Here is a 22,333-nt window from a genome sequence, read left to right on the forward strand (position 1 = left end):
TTGACCTTCTTTTTAATGTATCAACGCTTATATTTGTATTCATTTGAGGGATTTATGTAATTATTAACTTTTAAAGGATAAATTGTAATTCTATCTTAAAATATGTGATTTCTGTAATTTGTCTTTTTTTAAAAAATAATCTTACCCTCTATTTTTAGTGATAAAATTTATTTTGATTCACATCCCGCTTAAGTAGGAGAATAGCAATAAACAAGTGTTTAAGCAAATACAATAAAAAATAAGGCATATTGAAAAACAATGGAGAAGATCATATTAATAATAAATAATATGATAATCAAAGAAAAAAAAAACAAATAATGCCTTTTGTCGAAGAAATAAAATAGTAAAAGGAACTACACAAAAGCTCAACTATTTACTCACTTTGAATTCTTATTCTCAACATTCATAATTTCATTTGATTCAATCAATCAACTAATTAAAAACACATTAATTAATGGGAAAAGGGTCTGATATACCCCTTAACTTTGTTATTTGGAGCTGATATACCCCTCGTTATAAAAGAGGCTCATTTATGTCCTTACCGTTATACAAACGACTCACATATACCCCTGCCGTTACAAAATGGCTCACATATACCCTTCATTTAACGGAAGTTAAAAAATTAGTTTTGAATTTATATTTATTACTTCTAATTTTAAAAAAAAATTATTTAGGGGTATATATAATTCTTCTATCAAAGTCAAAGTATATTTTAATTTTTCTCATACATAAATTATATTTTGACTTCTTTTATTATAATTTTTTGAGTTTCTTATTCTTATTTTTTTTCTTACATTCCTTAGTTAAAAGAGAAAAAAAATTAAATTATTTTTTTTGTGTGTATTATAATTTAATTTCGTATTCGAAGAAAAAATTTGGTCATCTACAATAAGTTTTACAAGAATTTTAATGAAACATAAATAAAATTTGATTATCAAATTAATAATTATAAATTAGTCATTGAAACAAAAAAAAAAGTCAAAAAAAATATGTTTGACGAGGATTAAATTTACTCATATAGAATTATATTTTTTAGAAAAAAATAATAAAAATTTAGATTAAAATTATTATTTTTTTTTCATTTCCGTTAGAGGAAAAGGGTATATGTGAGCCATTTGTTTACGAGTAGGGGTATATATGAGCCACTTTCATAACAAGGGGTATATCAGCTCTAAATGACAAAATTGAGGGGTATATCAGACCCTTTTCCCTTAATTAATTATAGCAGGAGAAGTATATATGAAAACAAAAGAGCTTGTGTAAAACGGATATGATGATATGACATCTTTGAAACTTTCAGTTATATATATCGTGAAATTACGCTATACAAAAGTTATACGAATTATATTATACACATTTTGAATTATATAAATTTGAAACTTCAGCTCAAGTAATTACAATTGAATATTGATCGCGAGAGATAATTAATCAAAACTATAACTATAATAGTTAATTAACTAATATGTATTTGTATAATCGCTTAATTTTCCCAAAAACTCACTCATTTGTGTATATTTTACTTTTAGAAGGTCAGTTTGGGCCAAAGTAATGGATGTACTTAGGTTATGTTCATATTTAGCCCATCATGATCTTATGTCATGTCTAATCCATTAAAAACTGGATGAATTGAGTGGATCAAAGACTTGGCTGATTTGGTTAGTTCTAGATAAAGAATCCAGTTAAGAGAATTAAGGGAAACTAAACAAATATCCTATAAAAGTAAGATAATTACAAATGTATATTCTTTTATATTCTTAATGATACTAAATCAATATCATCTACTCTATTGGTATCATTAAGGCTGATACACTTAATTAATATTAAATCAGTATATATATTGTATTGGTATCGTTTTAAGGTTTCTTGTTCATAAAGTACTCATTAGTCAATGATACTATAAGAGTATACATATACTCATACATTATCATTGACTAATGAATAATTTCTAAACAAGAAAACCTTCACGATACCATAAAAATATATAGATACTTTATGAATTAGTATCATATACGGTATTGATATCATTAAAACTGATAATTTCACCTAAACGATATTAAATCAATATCATATATTGTATTGAAACCATTAAGGCTGATAAACTTAATTGATACTAATCATTAAGGCTGATAAACTTAATTGATACTAAACAATGTATACTGTATTGGTATCATTAAGGCTGATATACTGTATTGGTATGTTTTATGGTTTCTTGTTCCGAAATTACTCATTAGTCAATGATACTATAAGAGTATATATATAATTTAAAGTATCATTGACTAATGAATAATTTATGAACAAGAAAACATTAACGATACCATAAAAATATATAGATACTTTTATAGTATAATTGACTAATGAGTAATTTATGAAAAAGAAACATTAATGATACCTTAAAAATATATAGATAATGTTAATATTNTATATATATATATATATAATGTCATTGACTAATGAATGCTTTCTTAAGAAGAAACCTTAATGATATTATTATAATATATATATATACATACTTGTAGTATCAGTTAAGTGAAAATTATCAATTTTAATGATATTAATATAATATACAATACTAATTTAGTATCAGTTAAGCGTAAATTATCGACTTTTTGAGAAAATGAATTATAATTTTTTTCCAAGTGATGAGTACTTCTTGAAAATATAATTATTTTAAATTTTCTGACCCATTTAACATTTATGTAATTTTTTCATGAATTAAGTCAAATTTAACGGATCAGAATAAATTAAATCTAACTTAATTTATTTGGATCAAAATAAATCAAATAATGAACCTAGATAAAACAATCCAATCAGCCTGCATGATGCAAATTGAAGCACTGTGCGATACATGTGAAAACAAGATGATATTTCTCATATCCAAAAAATATATTGATATTTTAGGACACATGAAATTAAAAATTCACTGACTTCTAAAAAATAAAGAAGTATCTTCCATTTTTCGAGAATAATTGAATGAATAGCATTAAAATGCACTTCAGCCAAGAGTTAAAATTTAAAATTCAGGATGATATTTTTCTATTATTTTATTTTTTTAAATATTTTTATTCTTTTAAATTTAATATATTTTTAATTTTTAAAAATATTAATTTATTTAAATAAAATATTATAGAATTTTTAGATATCTAGCAAAACTTTGATCATTTAGCATTATTCAAAATAATAAGATCAACATGAGGCACGTAATAGGGGCATGCATGTGAGCCATCGTGGTAGTAATTTTAAAAGAGTAATGTTAAATGACAAGAAATTTGATAAAAAATTTAAAAATTATACTTTTTGTGGTCTTAAATTAAAATTATGTTATACAAAATTATCTTTCAATTTTGTGAATTTAAACATGTCATGTGATAATCTAAAATTAAAATATCATCAAAAAGAAAATATGTTATTTTTTTTAAATAGATTAAAAATAAAATAAAATTATTTATTTTTGAAATGAGAGATTTACTACAGAATGAGGTAACCTTTATTAGAAAGTATTTTACTTTTAATGTAAAATTTTTTACCAAACACAACTATAATCGAATTTCAATTTAGATACCAAGACACCTAATAAAATAAAAAAAAGTACATGGGGTGCTACAGGACACGTGGTATGCTAAGGACACGTTTTGAAAGTAAACAAATAAAAATGAATTGTCAAAAATATCAGTCCTTCCTTTCAATTTTGTTCGTTGACACACATTTCGAAAAACGTTAAATAAAAAAATAAATTTTTATTGATCGAACTCATAAACAGATTTGTAGATTTGTTGGATTTTTTTCTCTTTAGTTATTTTAACAATGCTATTTTCCTATTAAATTATTAAATCACTCATAATTTGTACTTTTTAAACACAATTTGCTAATTTTGATCGGATACTCTATTGTAATTGCCTTCAATTGTGTTCGTATTGTAATGATTTTGATTGAAGGGATGTATAAACTGTGTGTTAGTTTCATTTAGTTTGTAATGTTTTCAAATGACTTAAATTAAAACACAATTATTTTCGAACATTTTTATTATATATTGAACTAATAAGTTCTGAAACAATATATATATCATCTATCAATACCCCTCACAAAATCTTGTTTCATATTAGTCAACGATATTTAGAAAAACAAATTATGGGTGATTTAATGACTCAATAGGTAAATAATATGATTAATATACATGAGAAAAAAATTTCAATAAATCTAAGAATCTGTTTATATATTTAGAAATTTTTATTATATAAAACTCTTTCAACCATCAACTAAAGTTGCTCCAAATCACGAATACAGATCCAATAATTTCATATAATAAAAGCTCATCAACTTCCATAAAATTTCAATGTTCTTCAAATCTTAGCAATGACAGTCAGATCAACGTAATTAAGATTGTGACATTTTACCTGTAATAATACCAAATTTAAACAATTCAAGAAAATGATATGATCTTCACAAAATAACTTTTTAACTCTAATAAATAACATCAAATTTAAACAGTTTAAGAAAATAATATGATCTTCACAAAATAACTTTTTAACTGTATAATAATATCAAATTTAAACTTAGTTTAAGATGTTGATATTGATCTCCGTGAAATTGAAGTATCTCGAAATTCGAATAGAAATTAAAGAGTTATTTGACCATTTCCTATAAATATATATTTAAATAAAATAATAAAAATAATGACCATGACACTTAATAATTAATAATAACTTCAAATACACCAGTGTTATAAATTTATTGTGTTATGTGGATGATCTATTAGAGTTATCCAACAATTAATTGGATTCATGTATTAGTGTTTCCAATGTGATAAGATTCCAAGGTGATATGAACCTTGATGATAAGTATGTATAATTTCAAGGTGATCTTTGACTATGATATCTCAACACTATAAATAGAGATATCATTCACCATTGTATATACTTGAATAAGAAGAAAATTCCTCTTCTTCTATCTACTTCTCTTTATGATTATATTCTTATGAGTTTGATTTTACAACAATCAGAAAATATTTGACAAAATTAAAAATAACGTAAATATATCAAAAAAACAAAAACAGGTTTGCCACATACGTTTTTTTTTTTTTTAAAAAAAAGAGTATTTTCTCTATATCCCCACCTACCAAATTCATTAGAGCAAAACACTTTGCACACTACAAATAAGAGTACCTTAGAGCCAACCAAAAATTCAAAAAACATCTAAAAATTTGCCCTAACATATTAAATACTAACTTGTCTTCCAAAAATGGCAGCAGCAACAACAAACCATGTTGAACAACAACACGACGTCGTTGTAGTTGTAGTTCCTCTCCCTGCACAAGGCCATCTCCACGCAGCCATCGAACTCTCCCACCGCATCTCCTCCGCCAACATCCCTGTTTACTTCGTCAGCACCGCCGCTCACGTCCGTCAAGCTCAGTCGCGTGCTGTCGGCTGGGATCCACTGAACACCACAAATCTCAATTTCATCGATTTTCCGGTAACATTCGAGGTACCTCCTCCTAATCCAGATGCATCCATCAAATTCCCTTCTCAACTTGTTCCTGCTTTCAATTCTTCATTGCAACTCCGTGAACCAGTTACAGATCTGGTAAATAAATTGGCTTCAACATCGAGAAGAGTTGTTGTGATTCATGATTTTCTCACTTCCTGGGTTGTTCAAGATGTACCAAAAATACCCAATGCAGAGTGTTACTGTTTACACACTGTTTCTGCTTTTCTTGTGTTCTCTTATATCTGGGATGCTGCTAGACCACCTGTACCTCCTGAAGCTGAAGCTGTACTTAAACAACTTCCCTCTCTCGATGGTTGTAATTCTCCTGAACTCGAAGAATTTGCTAAGAAGCAAATAGCTGCAAGAGTTCCTGGCGTTGGAAATATTTTCAGTACATCTCGAGTTATTGAAGGATTGTATATTGATCTAATGGATAAAATGATGGGAGCTTCAGGTTTTAAGCATTGGGCTCTTGGTCCATTCAATCCTGTAAATCTGGAATTTGACAAAAAGGAAAACCGCCATTATTCACTTGAGTGGCTTGACAAACAACCAGCTAGGTCGGTGATTTTCGTTTCCTTTGGATCAACAACTTCGTTATCCGAAGATGAAATCAGAGAGCTAGCTATTGGGCTGGAAGCAAGTCAACAGAGATTTATCTGGGTCCTGAGGGACGCAGATAAAGGAGATATATTCTCCGGTGAAGTTCGAAAATGTCAATTGCCTGAAGGATATGAAAAGAGGGTATCGGAAAGAGGACTTGTAATGAGAGATTGGGCACCACAATTGGAAATTTTAGGACACCCGTCTACGGGTGGATTCATGAGTCATTGCGGGTGGAATTCTTGTATGGAGAGTATTACAATGGGAGTTCCAATCGCGGCGTGGCCAATGCATTCTGATCAGCCTAGAAATGCGTTGTTCATAACTGAAGGACTGAAAACAGGGATATGGGTGAGAAAATGGGAGCAAAGAAACGAAGTGATCCCAGCAGAAACTGTTGAAAAAGTTGTACGAACGTTAATCGCCTCTCCGGAGGGAGAGGAGATGAAACGAAATGCTACAGCGATCAAGGAAGCAGTGAAATTATCGGTAATGGAGGGTGGGGTAACGCAGAAGGAAATGAAATCTTTTGTTGCCCACATTACTAGATAGATTTTTTTTTTCGTTTAATATTGGTGATGTTCGTGCTAGTTTATGCGCACTTTAACCCTTTGATCCTGTATCGAAATAAATATTTTGAATAACTCTATCTATCTATCAAGTATGCTTGCCCTTTTTGAACTCGAGTGATTGCTTAATGTTATGGATGCAATCTTTTTTTTATTAATATCGATTTCAAATTAATAATAAAATTGTCTCTATCTGGCTTATAAGCGAAACGTAGTCATTAATATTGGTTATCAATATACGCTACTTACACTACATCCTCTTGAAATGTGGTACTTTCTTGAATTTGCATGAACACGAAATGCATCATGCACTAATAAGGATTTTGAGAAATGATTAATTTGCATGAACACGAAATGCATCATGCACTAATAAGGCTTTTGAGAAATGATATAATCGTAAGAATAGAGATTGGAAATATATCAATCAAAACATATGAGAAAAAGTGAGCAAGGAGGACATTTTACAACTTCTTTTTTGCCATTGAATCAGGGGCGAGCTACCTTCATTATGAACCCATTCGACAGAAAATGATATTATTTATGTATGGTCAAAATAAGTTTATATGTATATATAGTAGATATCGAATCCACTTTAATTATTTATTTCTACAAATTTTGAACCCCTTATTGAAAATTCTGATTCAGTCTCTGCATTGACTCATTAATCAATTTTGTTAGAAATTCACAAATTAATAGACATATATATATATTTATTTAATATTTTAATACAAATATAATCTATAAAAAATTATTAAATTCGTTTAAAACCTACGAATTCTCACTTAGCTCCGCTTTGGGTGGGGCACGAGGTGTGGGGAGATGGAGGGGCTGGGATTTGGTGGCGGGCTATATATGTGAGAGTAAAAATATCCAATTTTGAAGGCATGAAACACATTTCTAAATTAAAAAAACAAAAAAGGTTTGTCCGCCCCCCAACCCCCACTTTAAAACATTAGTTAAAATATTTTAGATAAAATTCTCATTTTCAGAAAAATAAATAAATCATATTTTGATTATCTTATGTAAATGATCTATCGATTGCATTAATAAACTATCAATTTGAGACGCATAATGGAAATATGAATTTGTGTGTGCATGTATTTACAAATCTGTTAACTATTTTTATTTTGTCAAAGTGTTAGAAGAATAACAATAACAATAATAATAATAATAATGAGTACGTGTAATGAATCGAGTAAGGTACTGTTTGGAAAAATTATTCTGGTTTTGTAAAATATTTTAGCAATGCCATAAAGAAATAGACTAACTATGTAAGTAACAAATATCTTTTACTAAAATCATTATAAATATTAAGCATCATTAGTCATAGTTACAAAATTCATTGTCCACAAAAAATACTCCACCTTTTTCTTAATAATTCTACAGAAATTAAATTGATGTGGACATTAGGAATATGTAATACAGTACTGAATGTCAGTTTTATCATATATGTGAATTTGAGGACTTCCTTTTATAAGAACGTAGTTGTTCTTCGGTCGTCAAAATAAATAATTATTTCTTCTTTCTCAATTTAGACGTATGACATAAAATTATTTTTGTTATATAAGTATATTTTGTAGTATCAAAGTCTCTCACTCAATTTCTCACATTGACTTCAATATTTTTATCTGAAAAGACTATAATAATTATATCATCTATTTCAGCTAAACTTATTTTTAGCTTAGCAAATTGTCATTTCTTTCAAATATTCTTTACGAAGACTTTGTTATTAGTTTTGAGCTTGTTATTCATGTCCACTAACAATGCTTGTACTTTTTTTTATATAAAGATGGGATAGAATAACTGGAACAAGTAGTGACCAAGATAGCACCAATATCAATATCATCAATATTCAACAACATATCTTATTTGTCATAATTTCATAGATTTTGGAAAATACGAATGTATTGTAATAATTAATAATAATAATTTATATATTGATATAAACGATACATATTCATACTAGATATTATCCTTAAAAACTATTTTAAACTATCTGAAATATTTCTCCAGATTTAAATAAGATTTAATAAGGTGTGAAATATTTCTCCAGATTTAAATAAGATTTAATGAGGTGAAGTTGTTAGTACTTACATGTGAAGTCCATGTGCTGAGTATCATCCTTCATCAAAATATGTGAAGGTCTATAACCAACTTGTCAAGTGATTTACTTTGGGATCAAGTAACCAATTCATTTAAACAATATACATATAATTTTTATAACCAACGAAATTTGTATTTGCTGTTATTTGGATGCGCACCAAATAAAATCTCAAACTCTTCTGCATTAGCTTGCAAATCAAATAGGAGAAATCACTCGCATTAGGCAAGTTTGATATGACGAGCTCGATTCAGACTAACCCCTTGCTTTCGCAAGTAAGAGTTCAAACTTGAGACCTCTAACATGAAAATTCCAAATCTAAATCATCGATCATTTCAACGGAAAGTAGGCAAATTGCTTTTCTTTTAACTTTTTTGTTTGGCTATTTATATGCCAATTACTTGGTTATTACCATTACTACAACATGAGAATAACTTGAACATAAAAAATTAGCAACTTGAGCACCAAGATTACTAATTTGGACAAGAAAAATTGAATTCACATGGGCATCCATTTGACTTCAATTATTTTCAATAAGTTAATGAATTTAATATTATAATATAACTATAATAATAATAAAATTATTTCATAAATTAGATATGTATTTCCAAATTGAGCCAACCAAGAAGCAACTAAAAATTTTGCCCAAACATTTCTTACTCTTCCCTCCCAAAAAATGGCATCAACAACAAACCATGTAAATCAACAACACGACGTTGTTGTAGTTATAGTTCCTCTTCCTGCACAAGGCCATCTCCACGCAGCCCTCGAACTCTCCCGCCGCCTCTCCTCCGCCAACATCCCCGTTTACTACGTCAGCACCACCGCTCACGTCCGGCAAGCTCACTCCCGTGCTGCCGGATGGGACCCATTAAACACCCCAAATCTCAATTTCATTGATTTTCCTGTTACATTCAATGCCCCTCCTACGAACCCAGATGCATCCATCAAGTTCCCTTCACAACTCGTCCCTGCTTTCAACTCTTCAATGCAACTACGTACCCCAGTTACAGATCTAGTAAATAAATTGGGTTCGATATCGAGGAGAGTGATAGTTATTCATGATTTTCTCACGTCTTGGGTGGTTCAAGATGTACCCAAAATATCCAATACAGAGTGTTACTGTTTACACACTGTTTCTGCTTATCTTATGTTTACATATACTTGGGAGGCTGCTAGACCACCTGTACCTCCTGAAGCTGAAGTTGTACTCAAACAACTTCCGTCTCAAGATGGGTGTACTTCTCCTGAAGTCATTGAATTTGCTATGAAGCAAATAAATGTAATTCAGGATGCTGGAAATATTTACAGTACGTCTCGAGCAATCGATGGAATGTACCTCGATTTGACAGAGAAAATGAGTGTTCCTAAGGATTTTAAGAACTGGGCTCTTGGTCCATTCAATCCTGTAGATCTGAATTTTGATAAGAAGGATCGCCATTATTCACTCGAGTGGTTAGATAAACAACCAGCTAGCTCGGTGATTTTCGTGTCCTTTGGATCAACGACTTCGTTAACCGAGGATGAAATCAGAGAACTAGCTATTGGGCTGGAAGTAAGTCAACAGAGATTTATCTGGGTCCTGAGGGACGCAGATAAAGGAGATATATTCTCTGGTGAAGTTCGAAAATATCAATTGCCTGAAGGATATGAGAAGAGGGTATCGGAAAGAGGACTTGTGATGAGAGATTGGGCACCACAATTGGAAATTCTAGGACACCCGTCTACGGGTGGATTCATGAGTCATTGTGGATGGAATTCTTGTATAGAGAGTATTTCAATGGGAGTGCCAATAGCGGCGTGGCCAATGCATTCTGATCAACCTAGAAATGCTTTGTTCATAACTGAAGGACTGAAAATTGGTATAACTGTGAGAGAATGGGAACGAAGAAAGGAAGTGGTGCCTGCAGAAACTGTTGAAAAAGTTGTGAGAACGTTAATGGCGTCTCCGGAGGGAGAGGAGATGAAACGGAAAGCTATGGAGCTCAAGGAAGCAGTGAAGTTGGCAGTGATGGAGGGTGGAGTAACTCACAAGGAAATGGAATCTTTTGTTGCCCACATCACTAGATAGAGATTTTTTCCGTCAAATAACAGGTGGTGTCCGTGTTAGTTTATGTGTGTTTAAAACTTTTTATCACATATGAAATAAATACGAATAACTATATTTGAATAAATATTGAATTTGTGTTTGGATAATTCATTTGTACCTAATAAATTCGTCATTAAGATTGGTTGTCATGCGACTTACTGCATCCTCTTGGAATGCGGCACTTTTTTTGAAACCCATGTAATGCGGGATGCTTCATTATGAAGGTAGGTTTTGTACAACTGATGTAACGGTTGTTTCTGTTTGACTTATATATCACACATTTTAATGTAAAATCAATCATTTAATGCTTACATGATACTTGAGACTTTTTGAAAAAATTGTGCTGTGTACTTTTCTTTTGGCTAATGTTTTGCATTGGATTCGAGCCACATGTGTCAAAAAAAAAAGATAATTTTATTAATTAACCTTCTAAAAGATTTCTTTGAGAATTTGATAATTAAATGTGAACATTTTTTAAAAAAAATTAATTGCAAGAGTAATATAGAAAAGAATTAATTAATTCTTTTTTGATTTAATAAGGTGATCAACTAATATAAAACAACTGTTTTTTTTGTATAATGATCCGCTAATATGAGACAGAGAAAGTAATATATTAAATATGTATTTAGCCAAAATTAGAGATAGACAAATCTATATTAAACAAAATTATGAGAATGGGGTAGGAAGGGAGCGGAGGGAGTAGAGCGGTGTTGCAAGGGTGTCAGGTAGATAGATGGAACTAAGAGTGCCAACAAAGAAAAAGAAACGAATTAAAAAGGAAAGTATGACAAAGAAATTAAAACAGAGAGAATTGTAATATAACTGTCCCTAAAAAGGTTAGTAGTAATATATGAACTAGAAGTCCATTTGGTACAATCATACAAGATCTTGTATGATGTCCTTTTTTCTGCTGCCTTAACTCTTTAATTACTCTTCAAATAGAGGTTGGTAGAAGAGTTTAAATACCTCAATAACTTCTAGGTACCACATCGATTCTCGGTCAGGAAATGGCGAAAGGTCAACAATTTTGTGTATCTGAAAAGGGAGAAGATGCGTAAGAATATCGTGTAAGAAGTTAACAACCGAAACAAGAGACAGCATAAACATAATACAGCAATGTATATTTACAGAAGGCTATGTTAATTTAATACAGCAATGTATATTCATAGAAGGCTATGTTAATACAGCAATGTATATTCACAGAAGGCTATGTTAATACACGTTGACTTAAGAACAAAATATACTTGCTCTGCAGATTTTTCGAGTAATAATACAAATAGTTTTCAATTTTTTCGCGAGGTTTAAAATCAGCAAGAAAGCACCGAGCTCAGCTATTGGTCATTGTCTGCTCTTGTTTGGTGCAGAACGGTGTGGAAGTACCTACATTCTTATAAGATTAAGGAGACACAAGGAGTACAATCTTCCACGAAAACTCTCGCGCCCCCCATCTAAAACATATTTTCATGTTGTATACACTTCTTTATGCTGAGTAAGCAATTTTACTTCTTGTCTGACAGGTTAATTTGGTGATCTAGTTCGTAGACTGCACACAATCTACCTCAGTGAAGGAATGGGTACAGAAAATATGGCCTTCTATCAGATTACAGCATGAATGCTTCTTCAATACACTGCCACACTGGACTGTTTGGTATGAATATTGATAGTTCAAAACAGCTGAATTGAAATGGTCTGGAAATGCTTTAGCTTCTGTTCTATCAATAATGACAAAGATGACTACTGTTTCACCCAAGTGCAAGCTCATGTTTGCAAAATAATGATTCTAAAATTGATCTATACTGCTAGACCAACAATCACATAAACTCAGACTACCTTTACTCTCTTCCAAAATCACTCTAGTTATTACTTCAGCGCAGTGGATGTGTGCGCATACTAGGAGATATAGGAACAGAAATGAGTATATCCGGGACAAGGTGGATGACAAGATGCAAGAAACGAGGCTAGGATGGTTCAGACATGTCAAGCGGACATGCACGGATGCCCCAGTACGGAGGTTGGCTAGGAATGGTTTCAGGAGTGGTAGACGTAGACGGAAGAAGTATTGGGCAGAAGTGATTAGACAAGACATTCTGCAATTCCAGCTTATCAAAGACATGACCTTGGATCGGAGGTGTGGAGCACGGATTAGTGTTAAAGGTTAGTAGAAGCAAGAGTAGGGTGGAATAGATGGTTTAATTACAAAGACGAATTTCCTACCACTATTTTCTCCAGTCACCCATCCATTCTTTTGCATATTTATACTATTCCATGAGTAACAGAGACAATTTCTTCTATCCTATGAAGCCCCTCCTCCATTTCCGGAGACAAATTTCTACCACTATTTTCTCCGGTCACCATTCATTTCTCTTTCGATATTAATATTATTCCATGAGTAACAACCAGACAATTCCGTCCACACTCCCAAGCCCCACCACTAAATTGGACAGAGAATCAGTAACCTCGAAGCATGAGTACTAGGTTTTTCATTAATTTGGCATTTGGAGTTCCAACAGCATTAGCATAAATGTACACAGTATTATTGGCATCAATAGCATGGGCACTCTACAGCATTGCTTGATGGTATTGGAGCCAGGTAGCTTGTGGATCTCTGAGATGGAAGTCTATCATAGTACGTCTGTCTTATACAGGTGAACAAATCCACAGGTCCTCCACTACAACAACATAGAATATCCCAATGATGAATATGCTGAAAATATATCATAATCTGCTAACTCACACTAGGAAGAAACACGATGCAAGTCATTCTGTTTTAACCCTGAATGGCTTGAACAGCTCAGAGAAAAGCCTAGGAAGATAGGGATGCTACCGAGTGCGCTACATTGGCACAATAAAGTGGGAACTTGACAGGTCTTGCAGCTACTAAGCTTTCAAAAGGGCTAGCCCACCAGCCGATACTAAGAGCTTAATGCAACAAACATAGTAAGCCATTTCAGCTTTCTGCTATAGAGCTTGGACTAATGCATAAAAGTTGCAACATGATCCAAAAACTAAGTTACTCTTTGCAGTTAATGGAAGGCAAAGATTTGATTGACCAATTCCAAAGTGCAGTTCATACGATTTTGATATGACGAATGATTCCCACAATGCCGATATGGTTGAATTCAACTTTTCACTATGTGACATTGGTTCAAACAGCATAAAATAGTTACAAAAGCTAGGTCTTAACTAGTTGCAACTCTTCTCATCAGAACCTCTTCCAGATTTTCTAATCATTAACGAGTCTCTTATTCAATTGAAGAAGAACACTGACAGATGGAGTGGAGTAATAGTTACATATTTCTCGTTCCCCCTCCCTCAAAAGCAACCCCTCCATTTGCCTTTTTGTCTTTAGAAACTAGATTTACTTGTGCAGTTGTGCTTCACAACCATTGCTTTTATAGGTTCCTATCCATGCTATGCAAGACGCCTCGATTGCTAAGGTTGAGAGTAAAAGTAAACCTTGATATTGTACTAAACTAATAAGAATCAGTATTAGAGATCAGGATTAAGAACTCGCGGACTCAGTAGCATTTCACCAAATGCAGAACTTTGTTCGTTGTAGATTGGAGATGAATTTAGAACACATGAAATTATTTTTACTGTTAGCTGGGCAATCACCCTCAAAAACAACATTGCCATTAACAGATTTACGAATTTAGTCATTGACGCAGTCAATGACGCAACACTCCGAATAAGCTCAAACCAAAACGTTTAACCACACTAAAGCAAGTTAACACAAGAACAATCCTAATTTAACATGAATGAAGTGGGAAGTCACTTAGAGGGAAAGGTTATCCTTTTTTACCTTAACTAAAGGGAGGCTGCCTTTTTGGACAAAATACAGTCCAACAACCATAACATACATCCCTGTTCAAAAATAAGGCAATCACAAGTACAGATTTATTAGTAGAGAACAACTGTAAAAATACTAGGAACATAATAATAAAGGGGTGATTAGACATGATCCCTTGAGATCTCAACCTGTATCATAGAGTTCCCGTGATTCCAAATATTACACAGACCTTTGACAGTTTATAAGTAGTCTGATTAGCCGTTTATAAATTAACTTAATTATATTAGATCAAGAATCTAACCCTTTCATCGACACATTCGACTTTTCTTAATAACTCCAAATTTATGAAAGCAAAAAGTCATAGGTAGAGAACAACTAATGTATCTACAAAAATAATGAGGGACAGAGAAGCTTAAAATCAAACAGGATATCATTTTAAGGAGTTAAAAGCAACATGAAAAGATTAAATAGAGTTACCAATAGTTTTGATACTTAAAAAAAATAAATCAAACTACTCCCAGTAAATCTTTGCACTAGCAGATCAAATGATTTAAACAATATATGTCTAACACACAAAAATTGAAGGAAGGGGTTTGTTTGTGTAATATTTGAAACCTCATGGGAGGTATGTGTAATTTCCCTTAACAATTACTGACCTTTCACCCAAGAAAGTGTGAGGAAGTCGCCGAGAAGTTGGAGTTCAATGACCCCTGTGCCATCGTCGAGGAGGAATCGGCCGGAGGAGTCAGTAGTAGGTGTTGAAACCAGAATACCCTGCAGTTAAAATGGGATCTTTTCACAAATAGCTGACCAGAGCTTCCCAAATACTACTATCAAGAAAAAGACTAAGAACACTTTTTCAAGCTTGCGCGCATATCGACTGATTCCCCAGGATACCTGTCACCTCCTACTAGCAACAGGTACCAGGTAACTTTGTTCACCAAAACTAACATAGATAGGAAAAAATCACCTAGTGTTTTTGACTCTGTAGCTGGAATTTGAATCTAAGATCTCATGATTTTTAACTCACTCCCTACTAGGCCACACCCTTGGTGCAATTATAGTTGGCACAACGACATATTCAGTGTAATCTCACAGGATACCCGCCACCTCCCAAGCAGCAACAAGTACCATGTAACTCTGTTAACTAAGGGTAAGATAGATGTGAAAAAGTCACCTCGTATGTTTGCCTCCGCTGATATTTAAACAGGAGATCTCATAGTTCTCAACCCACTTCATTGACCACTAAGCCGCACCTAGGTGCAACTATACAATTAGTACAACAAAAATAACAACAACATAGTTTATTTTTTTTTCCTAAATGCTATAGATAGATCATAAACTTGATACAACAACAACAAACAACACACTCAGTCTAATCCCACAAGTGAGCTCTGCTGAGGGATAAGATGTACCCAGACGTTTTCAATAGACACTCGGCACAAAATGTGGGATCTAGGATGGTTTTCCATCTCTTTTACAAACTTTTTTTTTAATTTTATGTCCTTTTTACAAATGATCTTCGTTTTACTATCTGAAAAGTTCATTTTCTTCTATTCAAATCGTAAGCAAGCTAGAGATCTCATTTCCTCAGTTGTTGAAGCACTAAATTAGGTTAATTCTTCAATCAAAATTGGAAAACGAAGCAAACTATACGGGGAATATGAAAAGGGGATAGGAAGAATGAGACCTGTAGCCAGACACGTTGAAAGAGAATGCCGGAGAGAGTGAATGCTGCCTGTGATTGTTGTGTTGTGGTTGCTTTCGCGTTGTTTAGCTGTGAGCAAAACACTTTCAGTGCTGCCAGATTGTAGTCCATCTTCTTCCTCCCAAAAAATCAAATGAGAAAATTCGCCGGGTTTTCTGTCTTTTATACTGTTCCACTTTATGTTTTCATAGGGTTAATTTTGGATGTGAATTTGAATATATATTATTTTTAAAAAAAAAAGGAAAAAAGGACGTATATATATTGGATTATCGTAAATGATATGCAGATATGTCATAATTTAGGAACGTTGGTGGCCCTGTCATCCAAACACTAGAGCATATATACCCTTTATACTAACAGACATACACGTGTCATAATCTTATCCACCGATTTGACATTGAATCGATGGATAAGATTGAGTCACGTGTCCCTATTTAATATTTTATTAGAGTGAAGGGCATATATGCTCTAGTTTTTGGACGGCAGGGGCAACAATGCCCCTAAAGTATGACAAAGGGTATCTGCTCACCATTTGCGATAGTTCGGGGATATATTTATTCTTTTTCCCAAAAAAAAATGGAATGCTTATCGTTCTAATTTTGATTCATGAGTACAATTATTTTAATTTCTTTTTTTTAAAAGATATAATACATGAATATATACACTTAAATTTGGCATGTATCAACTCTAAATTTGAGAAAGTACATCTAGACACCTAAATTTAGGCTCAATTAGTAACTATACTCTCCAACTCATCTCGTATTGCGTCTCGTGTACACATGATACTGATGTGACATATAAATTTTAGAGGTGTCTAGATGATTATTTTGTATATTAAAGTTTTTGATTGATTCGATAAAAGACGAGTTAAAGTATTTAGATGTACATACTCAAAATTAAAGTGTTTCTAAATTTAATTATCTATTTATATATTATATCATTTTTTTAAATTCACTCATACGCTATTTAAATATATTTTTCTATATATTTAATATTTTTTGTAAATATTGTATGCTCATATTTCCATCTTGATCAAAACATCAATTGAGACTTTTAAGGAAAACAACTGTGAGATTATGCCAATAACAATTGAATTCACGTGAATAATTGCATCAATTTAAAAACTTTTACAAGTTAAAAGTTATACAACAATATGTTTATATATTCCATTGGCAACATCATAACCAAAATAAATACAAAAAAGGAATGAAAAACTAAACAAGAATTTATTATAACATAATGTGAGTCCAATTAACAATAAATTTTTCAAGACTTTGTTATTTGTCACTTAAAGAAAGAAGGATAATATATAAACAAACATCTTAAATTTCCTCGACAATTAAACACTTTACCTTTGAAAACGTTCATCTAAATACTTGAACTTGATTTAATACACCTAGTAAACACCTCAAATTTGACAATACACATCTAAGATGCATCCCTTAAAAGGTGCCGTGCATTTTCAAAGTTAAAAGATATTTGCGAGACACATTTGAGTCAAGTTGGAATATCAAGGTGATCATAATAAAAGTTAGGTGTTCAACCGTCGGCGAAAAAACAAAAAAATTATCAAGAGATGAGGGATATGCCACTGGCTAGCAAGTCATCAGATAAGACTTTATTTGCAGCTTCTGTTGGGTGAAATCCATCCCAGAACACATATTCAGATGCATTTGCACATGTTCCTGGAGAATTGGCATTGCACAATATGGATGTTTCTAGTAATCCTGTGCCACAACATGCCTTTCTTGCTTCAAAAAAACCTGCATAGGAATTAAATATTTAAACAACAATAATATGTCCGGTATAATTTTATAAATAGAGTAAAACTTTTTGTAGCCGCTTTAATTTAGATATTCAAGAATTACCGAGAGTACTCTTGTTGTTTTTTAGACAATTAACTAATGTCGATAAAGACCTTGACATTCTTCGTTAATGTATATTTATAGCCGCTAAAACTATTTTTGTTAAAGCTAAACATAAAAGGTTCTACTTGGGATTGAACCCTAGTAATTTGGGTGTGCTATTGGTACAATTTACAAAGTAGCATTTCATTTTATTTTTTTTTGAAACTATTAATTATATTTAGTTTCTGTCAGTTTCTCAAGATAGATATACACATATATATATATATATATATATATATATGATTTTTCTGAAGTTAACGGTTGCACATGCATCTCCACAATACTATGTGGATCCGCCTCTACTTATAGTGGTGACATATGATCGCTAGTTCGCCACAAAATTCCAACATTTATCAAGAACAGAGATAGCGTTCCTTATCTAGATCCTGTGTGAATGCAAAATGCTTTGTGTATCAGACTATTATTTCGAAGAAAAGGTTATATATGTTGAAGTATAATTACCATTATCAGCTGGATGTGTGACAAGGTCAAGGAGGGGTTGGTATATATCCAAGATAACAAGATTGAGACCAAAAAGCTTTTTTTGCAATTTGATAGAAGTGTCATTGAGCTTATTGTTGAATGAAATTGCCACTTTGTTCATCTTCTTTACACAATTATTGTTGTCTTTGCCAAATATTGTAATAGATGCTGGTAAACATCCAATTGGTGGCACTGTTGTCACTCCAATCTTTCTTGCTCCTAATCCATACAATTCCTATCAGCCACAACACAACAAATTTTTTTAAAAAATTATTATATTGTCAGTATATATAATTTAAATTTATTAAAAATAATTTAAAGTTATATACATTATTAACTTAAGAAACTTTTATACCATCAGATCACTTGTTGTCTTGTAATTGTTGTAACAAGTTTCTTCTTGTATTTTCAAGATTAGAATATTTCCTATAAATATTCTATGAGTGACTTTCGATTAATCACACATATACATAACTTGAACTCTCACAAGATTTTCTTGTTTATAACAACAAGAACGACAGTAATATATTATGTATAATTCTATTGGTGGAGTCTGAAGAAGATAATGTATGTACAAAATACAGACCTTATTCATGTCTTATGAATGTAGAATGTAGAGAAGTTGTTTTTCGAAAAATAAAGAAGAAAAAGAATATACCAATATAAATTTAGTGTAGGACTTGATGAGGATATCTGAGAATTGATCTGGAGTATAAACTTTGTAGAGCAAAGGATTAATATAATAATTCTGAACAAAATCACTACTTCCAGCACTGATTAAGTGAATTGAACCATTAATTATTGATGTAGCATTTAATTTCCCTGCAATTACCACCAATTTCTTTTGATATTCTTTGTAATATTCAAGTTGTTTGCTCAAAGGAATTGCATCCTGAGAAAATAAAAAAGAAAATTTAGATTAATGTTAAATCAGATTATATTAATTTAATATTTCAAATTAAAATCTTTAGATATTTAAAATTATGTGAAAAACATTATAAATTGTAATTTTTTAAATATTATGAAAAAATACATCATAAAATATTAGTCAAAAATCTTTATTGTCTGATTCTAAAAGACAAGATTATGACACGTAAAAGGGGACGAAAAGAGTATTTTCTCGGTTTTAATTTATGTGGTAGGTTTAACTAGAGACATAATTTATTTGTTCATTTATTTTTAAAAAAGAACCTTTGGACAAAAAAATAAAAGTTAAATCATGTTATAACTTCTGTATGGTATAAAAAGCGTGAAACTTAGGGCCCGTTTGGATGAGCTTAATAAAAGCAGTTTTAAAAAAATACTTTTGAAAATGTTGAAACTTATTTTTAAAATAAACAGTTATGCGTTTGGATAAAAGTGCTGAAGTTAAAAAAAAAGTTGTTCATGTGTTTGGCAAATAAGTGCTGATAAACAGTTTTTTAAATCAAATGTCTGAAATACCCTTAAAAGCTGTTAACATAATAAAAGTTAATTAATTTATATTTTACAGCCATAAATAATTATATTTTGCTATCATTCACATATTTCTTTCTCATCACAAATTATTTATAAGAGGAATATAAACTTATTATAGATTTTAAAGATATATAATTTGAATAGATCAAAGAACGATTTAAGATTTTATTTTAGTTTCATCCATAGGTAATAATAATTGTCTATCATTCACATATTTCTTTATTATCACAAATTATTTATAAGAGGAATATAAATTTTTATTTAAGTTATATGTGCAACTTATTTTACATTTTAATAATATATAATTTGAATAGATCACTCGAAAGATTTAAAATTTATTTTATTTAATTCATTAGTAATAGTAATTTTCTATCATCCACACGTGAAAAGGGAAAAATGGAAGAAAGAGATGTTAGGGTTATGTGGGTAATTTGGAGATTGTATAAAAATATTAAGGGCAAAAAGGTAAAAATGTGGTCAACTTAAAACAGCTTATAAGCTAAAAAAGAAAAAGCACCCCTAACCCTGCTTTTAACTTTTGGCTTAAAATAAGTTATTTTGTGTATTGCCAAACAACTAAATAAGTCAAAAATCAGCTTTTAAGTCAGTTTGACCAGCTTTTAAGCTGAGCCAAACAGACTCTTATAGTCTATAACATTTTGTATAACAACAAAAAAGCTTCTCACGAAAATTCTTTCCAAATTTAGATTATCTTTTTTTTTTGGGGGGGAATTGACTAAAAAAATATCATCACATAAACTAGAAAAGAGAAATGAGAGTATTTTTTTCTTTTAATTTGCTTTGTCACTCAGTTTCATATATCCGTTCGGAAGTAAAGTGTTTTCTATCAAAGTTAATTTTATTTTCTAAATTGGAAATCTTTAATTAAAAATTATTTTAAAAAAAAGAAATTCAAAATTTTTAAATAAAATTGAAACTAACTTACATATAGCCTAGCAGTAGTGTCATAGTAACCAGATGAACCAGAGGCAAAATTGGCTCCAATCAAAAGATTTTTGCCTTTGGCTTTCTTGCTGAGATAAGCTGGTGGATATGAAGTAAACCCAAGATTCTCAGCTGCATTATTAAACACAAAGGACCAGCATTAGTTTTTTCTAATATATATATATCTCACTCAGTAAGAATTGATTAAATTTGAATTCGTACAGTAAATAAGCAGGGGCGGACCTATCCTTGGTCTAAGGGTGTCAAGCGACCACCCCTTTGTCTGAAAATTACATTGTAGTATAGAGGTCAGATTTTAGTTTAATAAATTTAAATAAATAAACTGACACCTCTTGAAACAAGTTTAAGGTTTAATCTATGAGGTCATGTGTTCAACCCCTATTAACCTCATTATATTTTTTTTACTATACCATTGATACTCCTTGATGAAAATTCTGCATCCGCCACGATATATAAGGTCAGCATTTCCAACAAGGTATTTTTTTATTCTCAAATTCAAACTCGAAACCTATACTTAATGATGGTTAGCTTGTTGCATTACATTTGCTTTTAAGTGATTTAAGTTTTAATTTTTTTATAATATAAGATCAATTATACAAAATTCATAGTGAATATTTCGTTAAAAGTCTCGTAGCTTACATAAGTTTTAAATAAATCATTCTTAATTGGTCAATATGTGAAATCACCTATAAACAACTCATATGTTTCATACAACATATTAAACTACATCTGATATACGTCTTATAAAATTAAATTATCGATATATATAACTTAAATCGAAGAAAATTAAGTACCTGTGAAATCTGAGGCAAGTTTTCCATTGCAAAATCTTCCAGTTGGTATTTTTTTAGGAAAATCTCTTCCATAAGGAGGAAAATTTGCCTTGACAATTGTTTTAAGATAATTATTATTTCCTGCATCAACAACTGAATCTCCAAAAACAAATAATGCTGGAACTAAAGACTGCCCATTTACAATATTAATCAAAATATCCAAAGTTGATACAAATAAACAAATCCTCAAAAAACTTGAAATTCCCATAATTATAAAAAAAAAATAGATATAAGAAGAATTATATGTGTTTTTTCTTTTTCTTTTGGTTCAATAATTTAAAGTGTTTGTGGAGCTGAAAATTGAGAAGAGTTTGAGGACTATTTAAAGAGGTTAGTTGGTTG

General features: G+C 31.1%; 4 protein-coding genes across 4 annotated transcripts; 2 read left to right on the top strand and 2 right to left on the bottom strand.

Annotated features, from left to right (window-relative positions):
* The first annotated feature begins 5,116 nt into the window (after positions 1-5,116).
* Positions 5,117-6,768, top strand: LOC107004845 (zeatin O-glucosyltransferase-like). The gene has a single exon (XM_015203222.2). The coding sequence runs from the start codon at positions 5,236-5,238 to the stop codon at positions 6,637-6,639; it is 1,404 nt and encodes a 467-aa protein (XP_015058708.1). The 5' UTR covers positions 5,117-5,235; the 3' UTR covers positions 6,640-6,768.
* Positions 6,769-9,333: 2,565 nt separating this feature from the next.
* On the top strand, positions 9,334-11,157 carry LOC107005128 (zeatin O-glucosyltransferase-like). Its single transcript, XM_015203628.2, has one exon. The coding sequence runs from the start codon at positions 9,434-9,436 to the stop codon at positions 10,826-10,828; it is 1,395 nt and encodes a 464-aa protein (XP_015059114.1). The 5' UTR covers positions 9,334-9,433; the 3' UTR covers positions 10,829-11,157.
* Positions 11,158-11,452: 295 nt separating this feature from the next.
* Positions 11,453-16,527, bottom strand: LOC107003479. Its single transcript, XM_015201819.2, has 4 exons — positions 16,327-16,527; positions 15,293-15,410; positions 14,649-14,710; positions 11,453-11,881 (listed from the first exon to the last, which is right to left on the bottom strand). Exons 1-4 carry the CDS (start codon positions 16,453-16,455, stop codon positions 11,774-11,776), a joined length of 417 nt encoding a protein of 138 aa, XP_015057305.1. The 5' UTR covers positions 16,456-16,527; the 3' UTR covers positions 11,453-11,773.
* Positions 16,528-17,551: 1,024 nt separating this feature from the next.
* On the bottom strand, positions 17,552-22,278 carry LOC107004147 (GDSL esterase/lipase At5g22810). Its single transcript, XM_015202385.2, has 5 exons — positions 21,953-22,278; positions 21,139-21,269; positions 19,393-19,626; positions 18,714-18,969; positions 17,552-18,107 (listed from the first exon to the last, which is right to left on the bottom strand). Exons 1-5 carry the CDS (start codon positions 22,197-22,199, stop codon positions 17,914-17,916), a joined length of 1,062 nt encoding a protein of 353 aa, XP_015057871.1. The 5' UTR covers positions 22,200-22,278; the 3' UTR covers positions 17,552-17,913.
* Between the last annotated feature and the right edge of the window lie 55 nt (positions 22,279-22,333).

This window comes from Solanum pennellii, chromosome 11 (genome assembly GCF_001406875.1).
Source record: "Solanum pennellii chromosome 11, SPENNV200".
NCBI classification, from domain to species: Eukaryota; Viridiplantae; Streptophyta; class Magnoliopsida; order Solanales; family Solanaceae; genus Solanum; species Solanum pennellii.